This window comes from Nicotiana sylvestris, chromosome 2 (genome assembly GCF_000393655.2).
Source record: "Nicotiana sylvestris chromosome 2, ASM39365v2, whole genome shotgun sequence".
Taxonomy (NCBI): Eukaryota; Viridiplantae; Streptophyta; class Magnoliopsida; order Solanales; family Solanaceae; genus Nicotiana; species Nicotiana sylvestris.
In genome coordinates this window covers 106,781,264-106,805,285 of record NC_091058.1, presented here as the reverse complement: position 1 = coordinate 106,805,285, position 24,022 = coordinate 106,781,264, and the positions used below count along the sequence as shown (strand labels likewise).

General features: G+C 34.3%; 2 protein-coding genes and 1 long non-coding RNA gene across 5 annotated transcripts; 1 reads left to right on the top strand and 2 right to left on the bottom strand.

Annotated features, from left to right (window-relative positions):
* The first annotated feature begins 5,143 nt into the window (after positions 1-5,143).
* LOC104215797 (peroxidase 51-like) lies at positions 5,144-7,073 on the top strand. Its single transcript, XM_009765696.2, has 4 exons — positions 5,144-5,442; positions 5,574-5,774; positions 5,866-6,031; positions 6,338-7,073. The coding sequence occupies exons 1-4, from the start codon at positions 5,218-5,220 to the stop codon at positions 6,742-6,744; spliced, it is 999 nt and encodes a 332-aa protein (XP_009763998.1). The 5' UTR covers positions 5,144-5,217; the 3' UTR covers positions 6,745-7,073.
* Positions 7,074-13,572: 6,499 nt separating this feature from the next.
* LOC138886529 (uncharacterized) lies at positions 13,573-20,757 on the bottom strand. 3 transcript variants are annotated; one of them, XR_011405459.1, is made up of 4 exons: positions 20,166-20,757; positions 19,621-19,694; positions 19,348-19,525; positions 13,573-14,118 (listed from the first exon to the last, which is right to left on the bottom strand). It is a non-coding gene; the product is annotated as an uncharacterized lncRNA (long non-coding RNA). The 3 variants fall into 3 exon arrangements; XR_011405458.1 differs by having other exon boundaries at positions 19,348-19,694; positions 20,166-20,326; positions 20,442-20,757; XR_011405457.1 differs by having other exon boundaries at positions 19,348-19,694.
* Positions 20,758-20,911: 154 nt separating this feature from the next.
* LOC104215796 (uncharacterized) lies at positions 20,912-23,107 on the bottom strand. Its single transcript, XM_009765695.2, has 2 exons — positions 22,815-23,107; positions 20,912-22,509 (listed from the first exon to the last, which is right to left on the bottom strand). The coding sequence occupies exon 2, from the start codon at positions 22,368-22,370 to the stop codon at positions 21,282-21,284; it is 1,089 nt and encodes a 362-aa protein (XP_009763997.1). The 5' UTR covers positions 22,371-22,509; positions 22,815-23,107; the 3' UTR covers positions 20,912-21,281.
* Between the last annotated feature and the right edge of the window lie 915 nt (positions 23,108-24,022).

The following is a 24,022-nucleotide window of genomic DNA, read 5'->3' as shown; positions in this document are numbered from 1 at the left end:
TAAGAAACCCCTTGAAAACCCTCTCAAAAATCGCCTTAGACCGAGTTTGCAAAGTTCAAAATGAGAGAAATCACGAAACCCTCCGAATTTAAACACTGCCCAATTATCCCGCTTCTACGGTCCAAAAATCCACTTTTGCGGTCAAACACCTGCATCTACGGAGCTCACTTAAGCTCCTAGACCCTGCACCTGCACACCAAAATTCTCACCTGTAAAAGTGTTTTTGCGCTCACACGTCCGCTTCTATGGAAATGCCTTCCCCCCCCTCTCGGCCTCTCACTTTCCCCGCTTCTGCGATCAACCTCGTGCAGATGCGGAGCCGCATTTGTGGAACCTTTTCCACTCTTGCGATCACTACATAGTTCTTCCCCTGGCCGCAGTTGCGCTCCCTTGCTCGCACCTGCGGCCAAAGTCCACAGGTGCGATTACACTAGCAGACTCCTAGCTTCAGCAACAATCCAAACTCCAAATTCGATTCGTTAACCATCCGAACTCCACCCGAGGCCCCCAGGACCTCAACCAATTATACCAACAAGTCCTAAAATACGATACGAACTTAGTCGAGCCCTCAAATCACATCAAAAACATGAATCGCACCCCAATTCAAGCCTATTGAAACTAAGGAATTCCAACTTCTACAAATGATGTCGAAACCTATCAAATCACGTCCGATTCACCTTAAATTTTGCACACAAGTCACAAATGACACCACGGACCTACTCCAACTCCCGAAAATCCAGTCCGAGCCCGATAACCACAAAGTCCACTCTCAGTCAAACGTCCAAATTTCTAACTTTCGCCATTTCAAGCCTAATTCAACTACGGACCTCCAAATCACAATCTGAACACACTTCTAAGTCCAAAATCACCCAACCGAGCTAACGGAACCATCAAAACTCCATTCCGGAGTCGTCTACACACAAGTCAACATCCGGTCAATATTTTCAACTTCAGCTTTCAACCTTGAGACTAAGTGTCTCAACTCATTCCGAAACCTCTCCGAACCCGAACAAACTTCCCCGGCAAGTCACATAACAACTGTAAAGCATAGAATGAGTAGAAAATAGGGGAAAGAGGCTACAACTCACAAAACGACCGGCTGGGTCGTTACAAGTATTCTTGTGGATGTACTTGTGGATTTTCTTCGGGATATTCATGTGGACTTATCATAGGAAATCACATTACCACAAGTTTTGGCCTAAAGTTTCCTAGGGATTTACATGAAGTTTTTCACAGGAAATTACTCGTGGACTTTTTTCGATAAAAATTTTCTAAGTAAGATTCTATTGTTGACACTACTTAATCAAAATTTTCTTGTGAAAGAATTCGCAAGTAATTTACAAACCAATTTAATTCTTAAGTAACTTATCTAAGAATTTAAAATCTCTAAATAACTTACTTGGGGATATACATATTTCTTTACATGGGCCAATTTTATGTTGCACTTTCAAGAGAGATATTAATATCGACCAACAAGAGTCTTAATCATAAAAGAAATTAATCGAAACAGATGAAAACAAATTACATCAGGAATATCATCTATAAGAAAATAGCAGTTGAGATACGCTCATTACATGTTTGTACCTTATAAAACCAAAATAAGTAAGGAAAACACACATACCTAATTAAAATTTAATCGTTCATCTTCATAGATTTATATGATATCCAATTATCTTGACTACGACAAATAAGTCATCATACAACGATCAACATTAATCATTTACAGAAACTTACACTTTATTCGTTCGTGTACAATTATTTACTAAAATCCTTATTTTGATAATACTGATATTATTTTATAAAATCGTATACAATATGACTCGATATACACGTGCAACGCACGTACTGAGAAACTAGTAATATATAAATATATATAAAATATATAGTGTATACATTTTATATATTTTAGCTAGAGCTCCGATAGGCTAAAAATACAAAGTGGCCTCTCTTTGAAGAATTAACTCAAATAGTCGCCCACCCAACCGCGTAAACTAAAAATAGCCAGTGAAGATATAATATATATATATATATATATATATATATATATAATTTATGTATTATATGTATAATTGTGTATAATCAATATATAAACTATGTATATAACTAGAAAAATAAATAATAAATATTGTACGCTATTTGTATAAAGATCCTTTTTCTTTGGGAGAAATTCAAGAATAGCCAGATTTACAACTGGTCGTTCAAAAATAGCCCAATTTCAAAAGTAATCGAAATTTAGCTACTTTTCATGTAAAGATAAATCTGAGCGAAAACACTGTTCAAAACCCAGAAAATACGCCAATATGTTATGCTGGAGTTCCAGCAGAAGTATACTTGAACTCCAGCATATTATACTGGAGTTCCAGGATAAGTATGTTGGAACTCCAACATAATATGATGGAGTTCCAACATAAGTACACTAGAACTCTAGCATAATATACTGGAGTTCCAGCAAGTATACCGGTCCAACATAATATACTGGAGTTTGGAGCACCGGTGCTCCAGTCTCCAGTATATTATGTTGGAGCCAGCAAAGTATACCGGTCCAGCATAATATGTTGGAGTTCATACACATGTGCACCGAACTCCAGTATATTATGCTGGACCGATCTCTGTTGCAGCAAAATAGTGGCTATTTTTCATTAATTTGGTAAACGCTGGCTATTTTTGAATGACTAGTCCGAAAACTGGCTATACCGTACTATTTTTACTTTTTCTTTTGTGGAAGCCCATTCTCAAATCCTAATTTTAGAGAATCAAGAACGCACGACCTACAAACTGTTTAAGCACATGAAGTGGATTAGCATACAAAACTTGAAAAATTAATGAATGCAACGTGTCTAACATAATATGATGGAGTTCCAACATAAGTACACTAGAACTCCAGCATAATATACTGGAGTTCCAGCAAGTATACCGGTACAACATAATATACTGGAGTTTGAAGCACCGATGCTCCAGTCTCTAGTATATTATACGGGAGCCAGCAAAGTATACCGGTCCAGCATAATATGCTGGAGTTCATACACAGTGCACCGAACTCCAGTATATTATGCTGGACTGATCTCTGTTGCAGCAAAATAGTGACTATTTTTCATTAACTTGGTAAACGCTGGCTATTTTTGAATAACCAGTCCGAAAACTGGCTATACCGTACTATTTTTACTTTTTTCTTTTGTGGAAGCCCATTCTCAAATCCTAATTTTAGAGAATCAAGAACGCGCGACCTACAAACTGTTTAAGCACATGAAGTGGATTAGCATACAAAACTTGGATAAATTAATGAATGCAACGTGTCACCAGAAAAGGAAAGAAAACAAAATAAAAGATAGGAAGAATTTGTAAGACAGATAGAAATTTAAAGAAATTAGAAGAGAAGTTTCAATAAATACCTTATTCTACAATAATGGTATATCTAACGCTTGGGAAAAGGACAAGTAAATGAGAACGACTCTTTTTGTACCAAGTGAGAAATTAACTTATGCCTATGACAAGAACTTTCCACCAAACTAGTCTAAAAACAGAACACAGTTATTTTACATCCTTCTTGTCTATACCTTACTTAATAAAATCAAAATAATTTGACAACATCCCTCTCTACAAGAAGAAACAAGAAAAAAGAAAAAAGAAACAAGGCCACTTTTATGCCGAGAAAGCTTCTAATATGATATACCACTTGTAATCCTTTGTTACGCTTTTCCCTTGTCAAATGGTGTATGAGATGATGTCCTTATCAAAATATTTTTTTTGAAATGCATAAATTGATTTTCCATCCTTTAAATATGATAGGCTTTAAATAGTCCTACTTTGAAACGAAGTTAGTAAAGGTTTTATATTCTGTTAGACTTCTATATGGGGCAATTTGGTTCAGTTCTAATCCTATATGATGAAGTGATACACTAATAAAGATTATGTGTATCATTTATTTGGTGTTTAACTACAAATATACTGCTTAACAAAGATATGCAGATTTGAATATTTGACCACGGATAACGTATAGGTGTCCACGTGATGTTGCAATCATGCATGTCTGTCATGATTCCTGAAGGACGACTACTTTAGTTCATAATTGAACAAAACTAGCATCTATCGTAAATTAGTAAAAATATAGTTTTCAAATCTGAGGTTAGGTACTATTGACTTAACATCTGGCCATATTTGCGAGCAATTTATTATAGGTGTAAGCCACAAAACAAATTTTCTACGAGTATATGCATGTTAAATCAGTACACTGGGATCTTTCTAGACAAAGTCCTAAAGGCATCTTTTTATTTTTATTTTTAAATTGTGGTTGGTGTGCATGCCTGCCATATGCGAAACCTTGCAAACCACATGATAAAGAATCAATATTGGAATCTTTTACTTGTTTTGCAGTATGGTTACCTTTTTTTCTTTTTTCCATTATAACAATCACAAAGCGAAAATCGATCAGCTCGATCTAACAGCTCATACTACATATTTTCTAGGAAATTTGCAATTAACTTCGTAACATTTTATTTTATTTTTTAGTTTCCATAAGGTTTTCAGAATCCTTTCTTGTGATAGCAACATTAATCACTTGTCGGTTCTACTCCTTTAGAACTGCTAATTTTTTTGCCGATAATTCAAATTTATAAAGATTATGACTTCCATCGGATCAGTAATAAGCCATGCACACATCATTGCCCCTTATCTTCTTTTGTAGGGCTGATTTGAAGATTAGCAGCCCACAGAGATTTGTTTGGAAATGCACACTGCACACAACTTTAATTTCTTGTCCTAATTTCCAGCTGTCTCTATATATGTAACTAGCAGCCTTTAACTTTTCCATTCACTACAGTCTCTTTTAATTATTCTATCTTCTGCATTAATCATCTCTAGGTATAGTATTTCGTTTACGTTGCGGATTATTCATCGTCAGGTCATAACTTGATTAGACGACGAGGAGACTTGCTGTGAAAGTAGTTTGACAAATATAAATTTACAAAAAATTATATAGCCTATCTCATGGCGGCCAATATATAGTAGATAATAAAACGTGCCAGCATATCCTGTCTCTTTCAAAAAATACGATTTTTTTTAAAAAAAAATTCATGTTCAACGCCCTTTGTTAAGTAAGGAAGATTCTTTGGCCCTCATGCCCCCTATATAATGCTTTCCTTTCAATTATACATTTGCAAAAACCCATTTTCCCCTTTAGTTTCTCCAACATAATTGAGGTTCAATTCTAAAGCCAAAGAAATGGGTCGTCTAAATCTTCTTATAGCAGTAGTGTTATCAATATATTCAGTTGGTGTAGTGTTCATGCCCAACTTGGCTTTTGCACAACTGAAGACCAATTATTACGCCAAAACCTGTCCTAATGTCGAATCCATTGTTAGAAATGTGGTTAACCAGAAATTCCAACAAACATTTGTCACAATCCCTGCTGTTCTCCGTCTCTTCTTTCATGATTGCTTTGTTGAGGTAAATATATTCTCTCCCATTAATTAATTTCAATATTTTTGTAACTTTAATATAAATAAATTAAAGGACCTTAATTTCAATTCCTAGTTGGCTAACTTATGTGTTTTTTTTTTCTTTTCTTTCTGAAACAGGGTTGTGATGCTTCAGTGATAGTATCGTCAACACCAGGGAACACAGCTGAGAAGGATCACCCAGATAATCTATCATTGGCAGGAGATGGATTTGATACTGTGATCAAAGCCAAAGCCGCCGTTGATTCAAACTCACGTTGTAAAAATAAAGTCTCTTGTGCAGATATTCTCGCCTTAGCCACTAGAGACGTCATTCAGCTGGTGTGTATGCACAATTACCTATAGTTATTTTTTAAATGACCTCAGAATATAAAAATTACTAAAACAGATCATATTTGTAAAACGCTCGTAGTCGGGGGGGCCATGGTACCCAGTAGAATTAGGAAGGCTAGATGGGTTCACATCAAAAGCTTCAAACGTGGAAGGAAAGCTGCCAAAACCAACATTTAATTTGAACCAACTCAATTCCATGTTTGCTTCTCATGGTCTAAACCAGAGCGACATGATCGCCCTTTCTGGTACGTAATTCTGCTATATATTTCTTCCCTGATATTACTATTAACTGCACACCTTTATAATTAATTGTTAGATTTACTAATTAATGTAAGCTTCTTTGAAACTTCAATTCTGTCCTTGTTGCTTTTTAGCATGTGTCATTGACGTCAGACTTAATCATTTCTGAACTGATTAGGTTCATTATTCTTCAGCCAGCTCAGTAGATAAAAAGAAAGAAAAGTTCCCATTATAATAGGATAATAATTTTATATGCAACTTCATATGATGTTTGCTCTTGTTGACCTCATACTTATACATTTCACTTGCAGCGGCTCATTCTGTTGGGTTTTCACACTGTAGCAAGTTTGCCAAGCGGATTTACAACTTCAGCCCTAAGAGTCCAGTAGACCCAACACTCAACAAGCAATATGCAGCTCAATTACAAGGGATGTGTCCAAGAAATGTTGACCCAAGGATAGCCATTAACATGGATCCCAAAACTCCAAGGACCTTTGACAATGCCTACTTCAAAAATTTACAGCAAGGTATGGGCCTATTCACATCTGATCAAGTGCTTTATACGGACGGGCGATCCAAGGGAACCGTGGACATTTGGGCTAGTAACTCAAAAGCATTCCAAAACGCATTCGTCAGTGCAATGACAAAGCTGGGCCGCGTTGGTGTGAAAACTGGGAGGAATGGAAATATTCGTTTCGACTGCGGCAGATTTAATTGAGAGTAAAAAATATATATTCTTTTTGTCGTTTGGTCAACGGCTAATTAAGTTAATTCTTCTTTTTTATTTTCCTTTCACAAGGCAGAGAGACTTGAATAAAGGGGATCATGAGGATTGAACCTTACACGGTAAGATGTAAAATAACAGTTCTATCACGGAATTACTATTCAATCCTCGAAATGATAAGTTGTTCAAATAAATGGGGATTATAAGATTCCTTTTATCTTTGCGGAAGGGGGTGATTTTGTATTCTTGGGATGTGTAACTGTTGAATAAAATTGTGTGAAATCCATTGTTCATAATGTACGAAATTTCAAAACTATTATATATGCGGGACTTTAATTTATCCATTAAAGGCTTATACAGTTATACTTTGGCCCTGAGAAAATCAAATTTATTTTATACATAAAAAAATACGTAGGCGTTGTTACGCCATTTGAATAAGTTGGTTTGGTCTAGCACTCTAGGTAGATTGAACATGTTCAGTAAGACATCACTATAACTTTGTCTTGGTCTAGGTTGAATGAGTCTATTTTAGTTGCTTCTCGTTAGAGAATTAATGGATTCCCATTATTAAATACTAAATATATGTCATAGATCATTATTATTCAATTCTTTTAGCAAGTTTGAACACCACTGTGTTACTAATGATAATTAGGCCACTGTTGATGGCCCCAAGCACAGCCTTCGCTATTCACAATTAACTTTACTCATAACGGGCTCTACAGTCAGAGAAGAAATGTCTAATTAAATTTAAATTTGTGACCTTTTCAAGAGCAGGATAAAGCGCACAGTTCCTCAGTTAACGTGTATCTTTTTGTTCCCACGCTAGAGAGGAGTCCGAAACCTAAATGGCAATTTTTTCTGATTCAAAATATATTTGTACAGTTTAAAAAACAAAATTAATTTTCTATCTAAAACGTAGTATTATCCTGTATTTTACTTTAACGAAATTTTAGACGTTAAAATAAAACGCAATATAATAACACGTTTTACATATAACAGTATTATACTGCGTTTTGTGTTGCCCTAACATCCTAGGCCACAAAAACAGTATTCTTGGGTAAAGGTTTGGTGATAGTCTCGAGAATCATAAAGAAATTATATAAAATAAAAAAACTAAACGGTAAAAATCTATTAAAAATTCAGAAAATTGATTTCTTGAAATTGATGCCCTTTTAGTCAGTAGAGTCAGGTCTTCTCTCATAAAATACTTGTACTACATATAATATACATCTATACTATATTAATAGCACGAAAGTCCTCAACAAAATATCGTTCGCCTTTGTTATTCTTTAAAAAATTAATTATACATTAGACAAAATAGTTATTTTATTATTTTCCTAAATTTTAGGACTTTGAAATCAATAAAAAAAATTGCATATCAAAATCTTTCTTTATTTAAAATTTTATGTAATTAATTAGTCCTAATATTTAGTAGTTACTGTAAGCATTAAAATTTTATCGAATTTAAATCGATAAAATAATATGGACTATATTTTAATATGCTAGTCCAAATAAATATTATTGGGCTAATATAATTGAATTAGTTATATAAGTCCAATATATATGGATTAAATAAATAAGTCTTAATCCATTGGGCTAGCCCATTTAATTGGGCTAAAGTGATGAACCCACTTCATTAAGCCCAAAATGTCATCTCCTAGAGTCCCAGTTTGGTGCCACGTGTCAAATGACGTGGCGCGCCAAGTCAAGCGGAAGAGCCAATAGGATCATGCCACGTGTCAAAATGACAAGGCATGTCCAGTCACGCTAAAAGGCCAATGAAATCGCGCCACGTGTGCAAGTGACATGTTCTGACCAATCAAATACAGTCATGTCACACTTCAATTTGATTGGTCGGAAAGAGTTTGTTCTTATCATAACTCTTCCCTTTCACAACTATAAATAGGGGTCTTCATAACTCAAAAAAGACACCAGAAGTTATAACAAGAAGCAAGAGAGAGCTCGTGGATCAAACGCCGCAAATTTCTCTACAAGTTTCAAGCTTCAAGCAATCAAGTTCAAGCTCAAGAACGAAGAACAATTCAAGTATTCAAGATCAAGAACGAAGTCAAATCAAATACAAGGCGTTCAAGATCAAGGCTACTTGTTTGTGATAAAATTTGTGGCAACAATCAAAGTGTTCGTGACGGATAAATCAAATCACAATTCAAGATCAAGCTCAAAGGCCCTTGAATTTATACTAGAAAAGTAGAATCAGAGGAATCATAGAGATTGTAACACTCAAATATTTGAAATAAAATACTACGATTGTTGCGATATTTTTCGGTCTTGATTTTATTTTCTCGACGCAAATTTATTGTCTACAGTTACGACTCGCCTATACTATAAACACTAAGAATCAAAACAAAATATTTCCTTTTTTAAGGTAAAGACAACTTAAGGTTTAGCATAGGTTGAAATTTGCTTCAATAACCAAAGAACGAAAACATAACTTTTGGACAAACACCATTCTAAACGAACTACCATTATTCCTTTTTTCAGTTATTCGAACAAATGATAATTTCATACATATCATTTATATATTTAATTATTTATTATAAAATATTAAGGTTAGTCATTTTATAGTCATTTCTAGACTTTGTACTGTTGCTTATCAAATTTTTAAGAGCTATAAGGCCAACTTTTTAATTTCCATAAGTTTAAAAGATTCAAATTATTTATTTGTGTTGTTTGAAAAATCTTGATAAAAATTTTATGTTATTTTTTATGTATTAAGTCAAAAAAATAATAATTTTCATAAGATATTCCGATATAAGTCACAATAAGGTCTGAGGATTTTTGTGGCCAGAATTTTTTAAAATTAAATTAGCTAAATGAGATTAGCGTTTGTTATTTTCATAATTATTATAATTTTTTTTAGTTTTTACTTTATAAGTCAAAAAAATTATTTAATAATATTTTACATAATTTTAAAAATTATATATTTAATTATCGATATGAGGTTGGCTTTAGTGAAATATTGTTCGTGCTTTTTACCCTTTAAAAATAGAGTTCGCACTAGATAAAATAGTTATTTAATTATTTTTCTAATATTTATGAATAGTCATCTAATTATTTTCCTAATATTTGGTATTTCAAAATACAAAAGAGGCATCAGAGGATTTCTACATGGTAAAATTTATTCTTCTATTGATCTAGCTAAATAGGAACAATATTCATCATTCTCAAGAACTTATATTTTTTCTTTAATTTGTATTCTGTAACTCAAATATATTGTTTAATAATATTTATGTGATTTTTTAAAATTGTGTATCCATCGAGTTACGGCTCACGCGCAAAACGCGTACCCTAAGACTAGTTACTCTAAAGCTGCAAAAATACAGTTTGAATTAGTGTTATTAAAATAATGTAATTTTTTTAAAAAAAAACTATAAGAAAAAATTATAAGGGGTCGTTTGGTAGGATATATAAGGAAAAATAATATATGTGTGCGTTATTTCATACCACAAATTTAAAATTATTTTTTTCCTTAAATTCTGTGCCCATTAAATACATTTTAATTTGTGATATAAAATAACGCACACACATTATTTTTCCTTATATATCCTACCAAACGACTCCTTATAATTTTTTCTTGTAGTTTTTTAAAAAAAAGTTTACATTATTTTAATAACACTAATTCAAACTTTATTTTTCTAGCTTTAGAGTAATGTATATTATATGTAGTACAAGTATTTTATGAGAGAAGACCTGACTCTACTGACTAAAAGGGCATCAATTTCAAGAAATCAATTTTCTGAATTTTTAATAGATTTTTACCGTTTAGTTTTTGTTATTTTACTCCCTCCGTTCCGGTCTGTGTGAACTTAATTTTTTTTGGTCCGTTCCCAAAAGAATGACCTCTTTCAAAATTTGGAAATAATTTAGCTTAAATTCCCAATTCTATCCTTAGTGAGAAGCTTTTATAACCAAATAAATACTGTGGACCCCTTTTTGAGTTGTTTAGGACCACAAATTCCAAAAGTCTTATTTTTTATTAAATGTCGTGCTCAGTCAAACAGGTTCACATAGATTGGAAGAGAGTGAGTATATAATTTCTTTATGATTCTCGAAACTATCACCAAACCTTTACCCAAGAATACTGTTTTTGTGGCCTAGGATGTTGGGCAAAACAAAATGCAGTATAATACTGCATTATATGTAAAATGTGGTATTATACTATATTTTATTTTAACGGCTAAAATTTCATTAAAGTAAAACGCAATATAATATCGCGCTTTAGGTAGAAAAGTAACTTTTTTTTTAAAACTGTAAAAATGTATTTTGAGTTCAAAAAGTTGCCATTTAGGTTTCGGACTCGGCAGTGATGTGATATCGTTGATATACAATTATAACTGGACATACTTATTAGACTTTTTCAACATAATAATCTAAGCACACGCAAGTGCACACTATCTTACCAAGACTTCTAACAAGACTTCAAATTAACTAATTGGCTTTGGAATTGTATACAAAATAGTTCCAGATTCCATATACATCGCGATCATGTATTATCATAATCTTATAGCACAGTATAGGTTCATACCAAAAGTTCACATCAGTCTTTTTACGTCATATTTTAGAGTCCGAAACTTAAATAGTGCCAAAATTGGCACAAAATATGTTTCTACTGTTGAAAAAAAAGTTACATAAATATATAAAATGCAATATAATACAGCGTTTTACTTTAACGGATTTATTAAAAACTTAATTTTTTTAGGAAAATGCAGTACAATACTGTGTTTAACTTAAACGCAATATTGTACTGCATTTCCCTATAATATTTGGGCCCACTTCTGCAGGACTGCAGAGAATTAATTTTTAGTGTAAAATGCAATATTATACTGCGTCTTACACAGAAACGTATTATTATAATGCGTTTTACTCTGAATTTTGGGCCCACCAATAAGTGTTCTGCGGATAACTGACATAACAATAATTCAAATACATAAAACGTGGTATTGTACTGCATTTTATTGAGTTATCTTGTCGTTCTGAAAAAGCTGAAAACCATGGAAAAAAGCAGTTTCGTTTCAGAGAAATTTAATATGTAAAGCGTGGTATAATACTACGTTTTATGTGAAATTTTGCCTATAAATAACGGGCGCATTCTAGTTATTTTATGTGCTTAACAATAACCAATAGTAAATATTTCCATAAAACCAAAGTTTCTCTTTAAGAAATGTCTCAACAACCCCTTTTATGTCCCAAGGTGTTATTGCGGAGAAAAATGCAGTTTGTACAATTGGTGGGAAGAAGGTGGACGCCGCTACTGAGCGTGTATGAAAAAGTTTGATAGGCAACCCGACGAGCCTACATGTGATTTTGAGGTATGGATGGATGAACCATGTGAGCAGAAATACTACAAAGAGAGAATTTATGATTTTCATAATTTGTGTACGAGGCAATGGGAAAGAGATTGTCGAACCAACCAAGAAATTGAGGAGTTGAATGCGAAACTCAAGGAGGTGGAAGAAGAAAAAAAAAGCTGGAAGGCCAACTCAAGTGGTTGGAGAAGAGAGTAGTAGCCAATCGTGACTAAACAGTGGCTTGTACGTGTTGAGCGTAGTAGTGTATCTTTATGTTTCCCTTGTCAAGTGTTTTCATTAGTTGTACTTTTTGATTTTTGTTATGTGTATCTTTAGGTTTGCTATGTTTGTGTTTGTGTTGTCATGTTAAAATAAAATTGTTGTTCAAATTCTGTTACAATAAACATTGTTGTTAAAATAGAATTGTTGTCATTATTTACATAATGTAGTATTTTCTTCATAGAATTGTTCAAATATTCAACTTATTGGCGTTACTAAGGAAGACCAATCTAAAAATTAAAAAAAAATTATATGTAAAGCGCGGTATAATACTACATTTTTTTGAGTTGTCTTGTCGTTCTGAAAAAGCTGAAAACCATGTGAAAAAGCTGTTTTCTTGCAGAAAAATTTAATATGTAAAGCGTGCTATAATACTACGTTTTATGTGTATGTAAAACGTGGTATAATACTACGTTTTATGTGAAATCTTGCCTATAAATAACGAGCGCATTCTAGTTATTTTTTGTGCTTAACCTATAGCAAATATTTTCATAAAACCAAAGTTTCTCTTTAAGAAATGTCTCAACAATCTCTTTATCGGGACGGAGGTGCTCCAAAGCAGTCGGTCGACTGAGCAATAATCGGGCAACCGAGCTAGCAACTCGTCGTTGTATGGCATCCAGATGAACTACCAAAAATAACATAAAAGTGAGTATGCGCAACGCAACTCAATTTATAACAAGTAAGTGTAAGTACATATTTACCTGTCCGGCCACCAGCATATCTAACACATCCCTGACAAGGGGGAGATTATGATGAACATCGGTCCCTCGGTAGTTCCCATGCCGGAGAACCCACCTAGAAGCTAGAGGGAGAAACGGATGAGCCTCACCGGGCTCTAGTGGTGGTAGAGGTGGCTGCAACGGCATGATCCGCTGCCAGGCCCAAACCTAAGATAAAAGGTTGACATAAAATTTAAGAGTCATTTCGACCATATAGAATTCGGAGTAATGAACAGAGTATTCGAAAATGTTGTCACCTGTAAAAGGGGCGGAAAACCACATATGTCCACCTGGCAAAGCATGCTCGCCCGACACATGCTCCTATACAGGTATGCGAGAACAGCAGCACCCCAGCTGTACAGGGGTAAATCATTTATCTACTGCAGATGATGGAGAAAGCGCATACTCACTAAACTTCCCGAAGTGTTCGGGAACAAGACACCTCCGAAAAGCAGGAGCAGCGCCAACCTCGTGTACTGCTCAATATGGAGATCCTCCGTCTCGCCGGTAATGTCTGGGTGCAAAAACGTCATATGATCTCTGATGGCTGACAAAGCAATGCGACTGCCCCCTCTTTGTACAGCGTCACCCTGAGGTCTGTAACCAGTATACTGCCCCATTATATCCAAATAATGTCCACGCATCATGGATCTAATGTACTGGGGCAGTGCAACGGCCCGTCCATCTGCGCGCAGCCCGCACAAAACCTAAACATCCTCCAACGTGATGGTGGCCTCTCTAGTGGGCAAGTGAAAAGTGTGCGTCTCCGGTCGCCACCGCTCTACCAAGGCCGTGATGAGAGACCAATCAAGCTGCATCTGCCCAATCCGAAAAATCGTATAGAAGCCCGTAGCCTGTAGGCGCCCGACTACGCGGGCATGGAAATAATGTTGCACCATGAAGTCCCACAAATCGTCAGGTCTCCTGGCGCGGAGAGGCTGATCCGATAGATGTCCCTCCCATACAAAGGAGGACCTATGGTCGCCCTGCAACACTAATAGCTGATCCTCGGCTGGTCCAGGATGCGCAGGCGGAAAGTCCATGTCGTCTACTATAATCTAAAGAAAATCAATTGTGTGTGTTAGTTTAATAAATTAAATAATTATTTTTAAAATTGGATTGAGTAATTATCTATGGGTTCTAGGCTCGATATTTGAGGCCCGGTAGCACAAAGTTATCCTTAATTATTATGTGTGTCAATTTCAACATTAGAATTTTGTTAGTTTAATAAATTAAATAATTATTTTTAAAATTGGACTTTGTAATTATCTATGGGTTCCAGGGTCGATATTTGAGGCTCGGTAGCACCAAGTTATCCTTAATTATTATGTGTGTCAATTTCAACATTTTTAGAATTTGTTAGTTTAATAAATTAAATAATTATTTTTAAAATTGGAATGAGTAATTATCTATGCGTTCCAGGCTCGATATTTGAGGTCCGGTAGCACCAAGTTATCCTTAATTATTATGTGTGTCAATTTCAACATTTTTAGAATTTTGTTAATTTAATAAATTAAATAATTATTTTTAAAATTGGACTGAGTAATTATCTATGGGTTCCAGGCTCGATATTTGAGGCCCGGTAGCACCAAGTTATCCTTAATTATTATGCGTGTTAATTTCAACATTTTTAGAATTTTGTTAGTTTAAGGAATTAAATTAAAAATTATTGAATTGGACTGAATAATTATGTATGGGTTCCAGACTCGATATTTGAGGCCCGGTAGCACCAAGTTATCCTTAATTATTATGCGTGTCAATTTCAGCATTTTTACAATTTTGTTAATTTAATAAATTAAATAATTAATTATTGAATTGGAATGGGTAATTATCTATGAGTTCCAGTTACTACATACTTAAACTACAGAGACTCTACGTTAAAAGACTCTACATTTTACTACGCGAAAAGGCACTACATTTTACTACGCTAAAAGAATCTATATTTTACTATGCTAAAAGGCCACTATTACATATAAAAACAACAAACATAACATACATATGAACAACAAAACTAAAAAAATAATATTTATTTATTATTTAAGCAAATAAAAACAGAACATTAACAATAAAAATTATTTATCAAGTTTTAACTATTTTTTGTCCCAAAGCTAATAAATCAATTCGGGTATAAATAAGATACAAATTTAAACACAAACATAACACAAATTAACATGGAAACACATTCAACAATACAAATATGTATGTACTATACGAGTTTCGACATAAACAAAATCGAAATACCTCGATTTAAAATTTTTGAAATAGATTCAAATCGAATTTTTGAACCTGAAAGAAGGAATCCAAAGCTTGTGTTGTTTGTGTTGTTTGCGGGACCTACACTCTTTGCTTTTTGGGTGACGGGTGGGGCCCAATTTTTTTTAAAAATTTGACCGGGGGGGGGGGGGAACCAGCAGTGAGGAGGGGGAGTTTTTTTAATGGAGTCGTTATCTTGGGGAAGAAGAAGGGCCCTATATTTTATTAAAGGAAAACGCAGTACAATACTGCATTTCCCTTAAACGCAGTATTGTACTGCATTTTCCTTTAATTAAATATAGGCATTTATGGCAGAGTTATAAGGTGGACCCAATTTTAATAGGGAAACGCAGTACAATAGTGTGTTTAAGGGAAACGCAATATTGTACTGCGTTTTCCTTAAAAAAATTTTTTTTTAATAAATCGCAGTATAGTACTGCGTTTAACTTTAATGACTAACTTTCCGTTAAAATAAAATGCAGTATTATACTGCATTTTATGTACTTATGTAACTTTTTTTTAATAGTAGAAAAGTATTTTTTGCCCAAAAGGGCACTATTTAAGTTTCAGACTCTCATATTTTATATACGGCAAAGGGCCAAATATACCCTTGTACTTTCGAAAATGGTCTAAGAATACCCCTCGTTATACTACTAGGTTATCTATACCCCTACCGTCATACTTTGGAACAAAAATACCCCCATTTTGGATGGAGTACCACGTGACAGCACCAGATTAAAACGATCCATTTCTTTTTTTTACCCGACCCATTATAAAAAAAAATCCACAATCCGCCCCTATTTTCATTTTTCAGTTTTGTAAAGAATTTTCTTTTTGTAAAACTTTTAAAAAAAGTTGCAAAATAATTTTTTTTTTAAACTAATGCACCTGTAGTCCACTAATTTAGGAAAGTGTTCTTTTATTTTATTTTCAGTTTTTACAAAAAACTTTTTTTTTTCATTTTTTTCCAGTTTTTTGAAGCATTTTTTTTTTTGTAAAAATTGAAAAAAATTGTGAAAACTGAAACTTTTTTTTGTAAACAGAAAAAAAAATATTTTTTTTTAACAAAATATTTTCGTTTTTTAAAAACTGAAAAAAATATTTTAGTTTTTGAAAAATATTTTTTTTTTCAGTTTTTTTAAAGCATTTTTTTTTGTAAAAACTGGAAAAACTAATTTGTAAAAACTGAAAAAAATATTTTCGTTTTTAACAAAATATTTTCTTTTTTCAAAAAACTGAAATTTTAAAAAAAACTGAGAAAAATAAAAATAGGGGTTGGGTTGTGTTTTTTTTTTTTAAACAGGTTGGGTAAAAAAAAAGAAATTGACCGTTTTAATCTGGTGCTACCACGTGGCACTCCATCCAAAATAGGAGTATTTTTGTTCCAAAGTATGACAGTAGGGGTATAGATAACCCAATAGTATAACGAAGAGTATTCTTAGATCATTTTTGAAAGTAGAGGGATATATTTAGCCATTTGCCGTTTTATATAAACGACACATATATGATTGTTGGGTTTTTAAGCATTAATATGGCTTAAAAGATGGTGAATGAGAAATGGAGGGAAATGAAATTTTTATGTGAAATTTTATGTTTCCCCTTGACAAAGGGACATTGTCCTCTATTGGAAGAGGAAGAGGTTTTTGATGGGTATATAAGCAATTGTTCTTCTTCTAGCTCTTAAAGAGTTGAGAAGAAGACAAGCCTTGTGCCGTTGTCGTCACGTGCTCAGCTTCGACTTCAGATTTGATCAATTGATTGATTAATTTTTTGGATGAAATTTATTCGTTAATAGTAAATATTAACATAAATGTTATTAAATATCCGTTTTAATAACAAAATATTAATATTAATATTAAATCCAACGGAATATTAAACGTTTTTCTGTTATTCGTTATCCGTTTTCAGTTTTTCGGTTGTGTAACTGAAAATTAACCTCCCTTTTCAATTCCCGATTTATTATTGCATAAATTAGCCATTTATGTTATGACCGTTTTGCATAAACATCCATTCTGAAGAGTTGCACCTCTTCAGTTTTCAGCCCAACATTGGCTATAAATACAAGTTCATTCTCTCAGATTTTCCATACGATTTTCTAAGTTCTCCTCCTTCTGCATTGTTTTAACTTCAAGAAAGCAACAGTAAGTATAATTTGCTACCGAACTTTGTATTCGCTGAAATACTGGAATTTGAAGTACCACTACACCGGTGTGTAATTCGTTCTATTCTGGGAGGAAATAATCCATAACATTGGATACTAGGAGGGGATTAATTTCCTTAAGGAAACACTGTGAATTCAATGGGCTCAGATTAACTTTTATTTCGTTTACATTTTCTGTTTATATATTATTCTATTGTTTCCAAAATTAATTTACAAATACAGTTTAGTGACAATGATAGCATAGAAAACGTTCATCAACTCTGTATATTCTCCTAATATCATGTTATCTTGCAATATGAGTATATGATAAAACAATCCTGAATACTCCTTTCAAGTCCATCTCCATTAGATGAAACAATTTTCATTCTCGAGGTGGCCCCTCCCCCCCCCCCCCCCTTTTTTTTTTTTTTTTTTTTGCCAAACACTGCCGAAGGAAATGGAGGTTCTCAAACTAGAAGGTCATTCTAATAAGTAGGGCTGCTTATCGAACGGATTGAGCGATTATTTACTCTTAACGGTTTGGCTTATCGTTTGTCGGCTTTTAAATGTATTAATACGCTAGCTACCCGATAAGATATCAGGCGGATCGGTATCGGTTTAGCTCTTATCGGGCAGTTTATCGGCCTAATTCAATCAAAATAAAATAAAATTTAGTCTCTGTATGTTTAAATAAGTGGTCGACGTACTAAGAGGGACGAAGCAGAAGAGACAACGTGATGGGTAAATCATCTATCTAGAATCTTATTTATGTTTATGCACATTGGCCTTAGTCCATGCGAAAGATTTCCATTTGGCCGTTGTTAAAACAAATGTTCGTCATGCTTAGAATTCTAGGATGCCTTAAAACCCAGGCAAAGTTGATGAAGCAGTGGTGTAACTGGCGTTGTTATCTTGTTTCAGACAGCAAATTCTGTCTTTTGTCACAGTTAGATGACTCCTTTTATTTGGCTTTCTTTTATTCTAATTCACTTTGATAGAGTACGGGAGGAAGAAGGGTTTTTGATTATTTAATATATATATGGATAAAAATAAATTATATATATTCTTAACGGGTTAATGGATTATCCGTTAAGAAAATTGAATAATCCGCTCTCAAACCGATAAGCCGTTAATAAAAAAATTTCAATCCGTTCCCCGTCCGTTAAACCGTTAACCTGATACCAATAAGCCATTAAGCTTCAGTTTCGGTTTGGTTTTCGGTTTGGTTTTGAACACCCCTACTAATAAGTATCAGCGTATACCAGTATTTTAAATTAGCAAAATCTGTGATCATGAATGAAGAGGACTTGAATCTTAGAGAAATATGCCTCTTTGTAGAAAGCTACTGGAAGAACAGGACACTGGACTTAGTATATTTCAAATCTGACCTAGCGGTAAATGCTCGCATTTTCATTTTTTTCATAGGTATCCTGCTGGACACCTTTTTAATGAATGTTCTCAATTATTCAAAGCTTTTTCCTTCTTTCCTCGTTTTGAATAGAGATATGTCACTGAATTAACATCATGGAATGTGAAACTCCAGATAAGGCATAACATTTAATGATATTCCAAGAGCATTAATGAGCCTGCTTTTTCAGTCAGAACAGGCATTTGACCCTCAAATAAGTTAAACAGTTCATTTCTTCTTAAGTTCACCCCTATCCTTTCCCCCTTCAAAGTCATTGTGCTGATTTCGTCTTCAAAAGGATGGCTTGATGCAAACAGAGGCGGATTCAGGATTTTAAATGTGATGGATTTATCTTTTATGTTCTTATTGCTGGACCCAATGCACTTTTTCAACTATAGGTTAAGATTTTAATATTTGTCAAAATTTTAGCGAAAGTTCACACACACACATTCATGCTTTTAATTTGAACCAGTCGATTATACATACCTTGTGTCCGCCCCATCCTGGCTTCCATATAGCAACAGCTCCACCAATATTTAGCTTCAGAATTTGACTCTTGGGTCTTGGCCTCACTATCCATGATAATCACTTGCCTTTTTCTACTCCTAATATCCAGCATTATATCCACCAGCTTGCACTTCTCTCTCTATTCAACTCTGCACTCCTATTTCAACACGAGCAGATTGCAGCAAGAACACGATGGTAAAAATTTGACTAAGGCCGCTACATGTAAGAGGACAGACTAGCAGAAACATATACTGAATAGAAAGAGTTTCCCCAGTATGAACCATTTTGTAGTCGTTTTGATATCGATGGTGTCCGCGCACATTAACCTGTGCAAAAAGGACAATGGGTCTTACTGAGGCTGGTGTAATGATGCTCTTGGAAAGCTTTGAAAAAATAGAAGAAATGGAGATAATCTAGAAGATGAGACATCAACCACAGAACTTGAAAGAGTGATGACAGACTTTTCACTTCCTGCTTTAGACAGTTCACAGAGAATATGTTGCAGTTATATCTCATAACTGTAAAATGATACTAAATCTTTTATTTCTTTGGAATAATTTATGATTCAATCATTCCGTTTTAGAATATTTAAGCAATTCAAGCATGTCACATTTGAAAAATCAGTTAACTATTGGTTTTAGTTTATATAAATAATGGTTCTGCCATAAAACCATATATTTAATTGCTTACATGAGCTTTTAAACGGTATCCCACTGTCAGAATATTTCCTCTATACAAAGAGAGAGATAGAGCCAGATGCTATACAATCGTAGTACAAGTGCAATATCATTTATTACCTTTTCCTATTTCATCATCTATTGCTACTTGTGCTCAACCCAACTGTTCAACTCAATCAACCTGAAGCTTGCTCCATGTACCTTCAATTATTGTAAATCGTGCAGCTCGTCCCAGACCCCACTTGTGGGAATACACTGAGTTTGTTGTTGTTGTTGGGCAGCTAGTGGAGTTTCCAGAAGAGTAACATAGGAGGAGCAAGAGTTATCAGGTTGGTTATATTCAACCACTATAAAAAGAACTGTAGCAGACAATTGGAAATGCCTATGGACTTCTACCTGCTAAAAGACTTGATCATCTTTTCACTCAGCAAACTGCATTTCAATAGTAAAAGGTTAAATACAGCAAGGAACCATTTCCTTAACTTACATATTGTAGTCATCAACTAAGCTGTCTTAGTTGATGGGAATAGCAGATTAATAGCTCAGTAGAGTCTGCTCGACACTTTCTTTAACTCTTCCCCTGCAGTTTGCTTTTCAGAAACTTCCCGTATTCTTCAGTATCATAGATGTCATGGTTGTTGATCCATTTGAACAACAAATATCCATATTGGAAACAAAAAGAGAAGAGGTATGTGTACTGTTCTCCTTCACATAAAAGGTATGTATTGTTCGTTGAATAAAAGGTACCATAAAATTTACTATGAAAAACAATACAGTATATGACTGATGCATTTTTTCTTCTCTTTTATTAATTATTCTTCTTTCCTTTTTCTATATTATTCTTATATGGAGAAGGGGAAAGGATAAAGATAAGTGAGTCCCTAGATCCTCAAAAAATAATCTTTATTAACAACATCAATGACATGAACAGCTATAGATAATAATTGACAAAGCCCACTTAACTCTATTTGTAATGACTACAATCTTACAGGTGTTGATATCTTGCTACTTCACTAGGTAACAACTCTCAATTCAGAAATAATCAGCTCTGAGGTATATATACAACCTAGCAACCATGATCCAAAATTTTCCGTAGCTTTAAACCATGCAGATGCTTTACTACTGCTTGTATAACTTGTGTCAGCATTACTGTTAGACCTGCTAATAGAATCACAACATGAGTCATCACTTTATGGACTCAAAGTCACGTCACACCCAAATCAGTGCCCTAATCAATCATAGACTTTCAAACGAACGCACTGAAACCTTCTCAAGCTGTGTTGGCCAATCCTCCCCTAGCATCCTAGGATTCAACTCCATTGCCGTGCGAAAATCTAACATTGAAACAGAAAAGAGATCACTTGGTTTTTGGTTATATCTTATTGTCCTTGTCATATTTGAAACTGAAACAGCTTGGTGATGGATGTGCTTTTGTTGTGACTTTGAGCCTGCTAAGTCCAAACAAGGCTTGATTAATCGCTTCAAGAATACTTCGAGCCCATTGTTCAACACATTTACGCAGTCAGTCGACATCTTCAACCCTTCTGTCTCCAACTTTTCTTCCAATCTTTTCATTAGCAAGCTGGTATCGGGCAACTCACCACTGCTGTAACAGGTTCCCGTATCATGTAAAGGAGCAGACCCATGATACAATACTTTCCTTGTTCCCTTAGCATTCAGAGAGATGCCAAGGGGAGCTGTTACAGGACTTCTACTATGAATACCGGGGCTTCCAGCAGCCTGCTCAACCTCTTCTCCCTCTTCCACGGAGTTGCCTTCAACTGGAGGCTTACTACCAAAGGACAAAAGCTCGGTAGCACTTTGTTGTTCCAGTACTTTTGGTGGAAAATCTTCACAAGCAGCAGAATGGGTCTTCCCATGAGGACCCAGAGGACTTGGCCGATCCCTAGATTTGCGATCACGAAGGATAGGAGTTCTCCCCTTTCTAGGAGACTGAGGAAATACATCCCTGCACAGTGACTGAAGACTACCCCTTTGATATCCATTTGGCACTTTTGCATTAAAGGAAGCCTCCATTGTGCCATCCTTTGGTGGAGGCGTCTTAGCAGTACAGGCGTTTCTTATAATTCCTCGGATAAGCGCATTATGAAGGCAGATATTCTCTCTCCCGAATAAAACAAAACAACACTTATCAAACTCTGATTTACTCATCTTTAGACTTAAGTATTTGCTTAACAGAGAATAATATTTCTCTGCCTTCTGCTGACCAATTTTCCTTTCAATCCGAAGTTTCAGCTCGTAAGTGTCAACTCGGGGGCAATGCCGATTTTCCGGCATTTTGACTCCCGAATTCATTATAACCATCGAACAGATACGCTCAAATAATGAGAAATATCATATGAAATCCATAAAATTAAAAGCAACTCTACCCAATTTCCCAGTAACAAAGCTAATTTAGCAGGCAAGCTCCAGGTATTTGCTCAATATATCCGGCAATTAAATTCTGCGAGAAAATTCAAAAAATAAGAACCAAGCTCAATACCTTAAGAATCTATAACCTTGATAATTCCACAAATCGCAAATTAGGTAACAATAAAGAACAGAGAGATATCCTAAAATTGACATTCAATTATGCAAGAAACAGTAAGAAAAAATAAATAACAATGCTAAGACAAAAAAATTTACTACATCCCAAGTGAAATTAACAACTTCAATACCCATAAGCGTAATCGCGATCAGAAAAAACATGAACCCAACAATATCTCAATGACATTGAAATAAGTAAAATTAAAGAAAAAGAAAACTGACCTGAGCTAATGAAGTAGCGAATTTTAGGAAACAAGGGTTGAATTTTGAGAATCGGAAGAGCAAGATCAGTAGGTGATCGAGCTTCGACGAAGAAAAGGGCAGAAAAGAAAAGAGGGAAAAAATTTAGGGCTTTAGAACGTTGTCTTTTCCGAAGCTTCTGAAGTGAGTCAATGACACGTGCGTTTTTACAGGTGTGTCGTAGTGAGTGGTGAGAGACGGATGGGTGGGGGATTGGTTGCTGAAGGTACTGTTTCGAAGATCCAATCATAGTTAACTTATGTGAGTTTGACAAGTCCGGTCCGAAGGAGAAGTCAGCTGGTCGGTTCATACATCCAAACAACACACACTCCGTTTCCTATATAGTAGTAGTACTATATATTATCCTATGTAGAAAGAAGTATTGCGACAAATTCCTAAGTGGCTTACCTATCATTGTGTGAAGTCAGCAAGCTTTGCTCACTCCATAATTGGTTCACCTAATCTGCTTTTAACACTTCTGTTTAAGTGGACATAAGAATTTTAAAGGTGAAAAAAAATTTCAGCTCAAAATGATATTTGAAATTTTGAGTTGTTTTTTGACATTAATATAATTTTGTATTGTTTTTTATGTTTTCTGAGTGATTTGAGTGAAAATTTTGAAAAATAGGTTTTTGGAGTTTTTTAAATTTTCGTAAATTTTCAAAACGCATCTTCAAGTGAAAATTGAAAATTGAAAATTTTATGAACAAACGCTGATTTCAGAAGAAAGTAAAATATTTTTTGGAATATAGAAAAAAATTTCTTATGTCCAAACGGGCTCTAAGTCAACTCAAACTAATAATTTTTTTTTTTATGGAAACAAAGATAAATATTTGTAAGGACTTGCCAAATTTCTAAGTCAACTCAAACTAATAATTTTTTTTTATGGAAACAAAGATAAATATTTGTAAGGACTTGCCAAATTAGTTGTGAAGCATGCCATGCGTCAGTGCGAGGGACTTACGCTGTGATGGATTGAGGTCACGGTGCAGTTATCACAGTTTTATTTAAGTTGGTTATAAGGTACTTATATCGGTCAAATTTGTGTGATACACTTTTACTGAGCACAAAATTTTTTAAAAATATTTGAAACATATGGTATGAAGCAAGTCAAAATATTTGTATGACCTATATCATCTCATTAAGATTAAAATAGAAACTATAAAGTTATACTCTTCCCGTTTTAATTT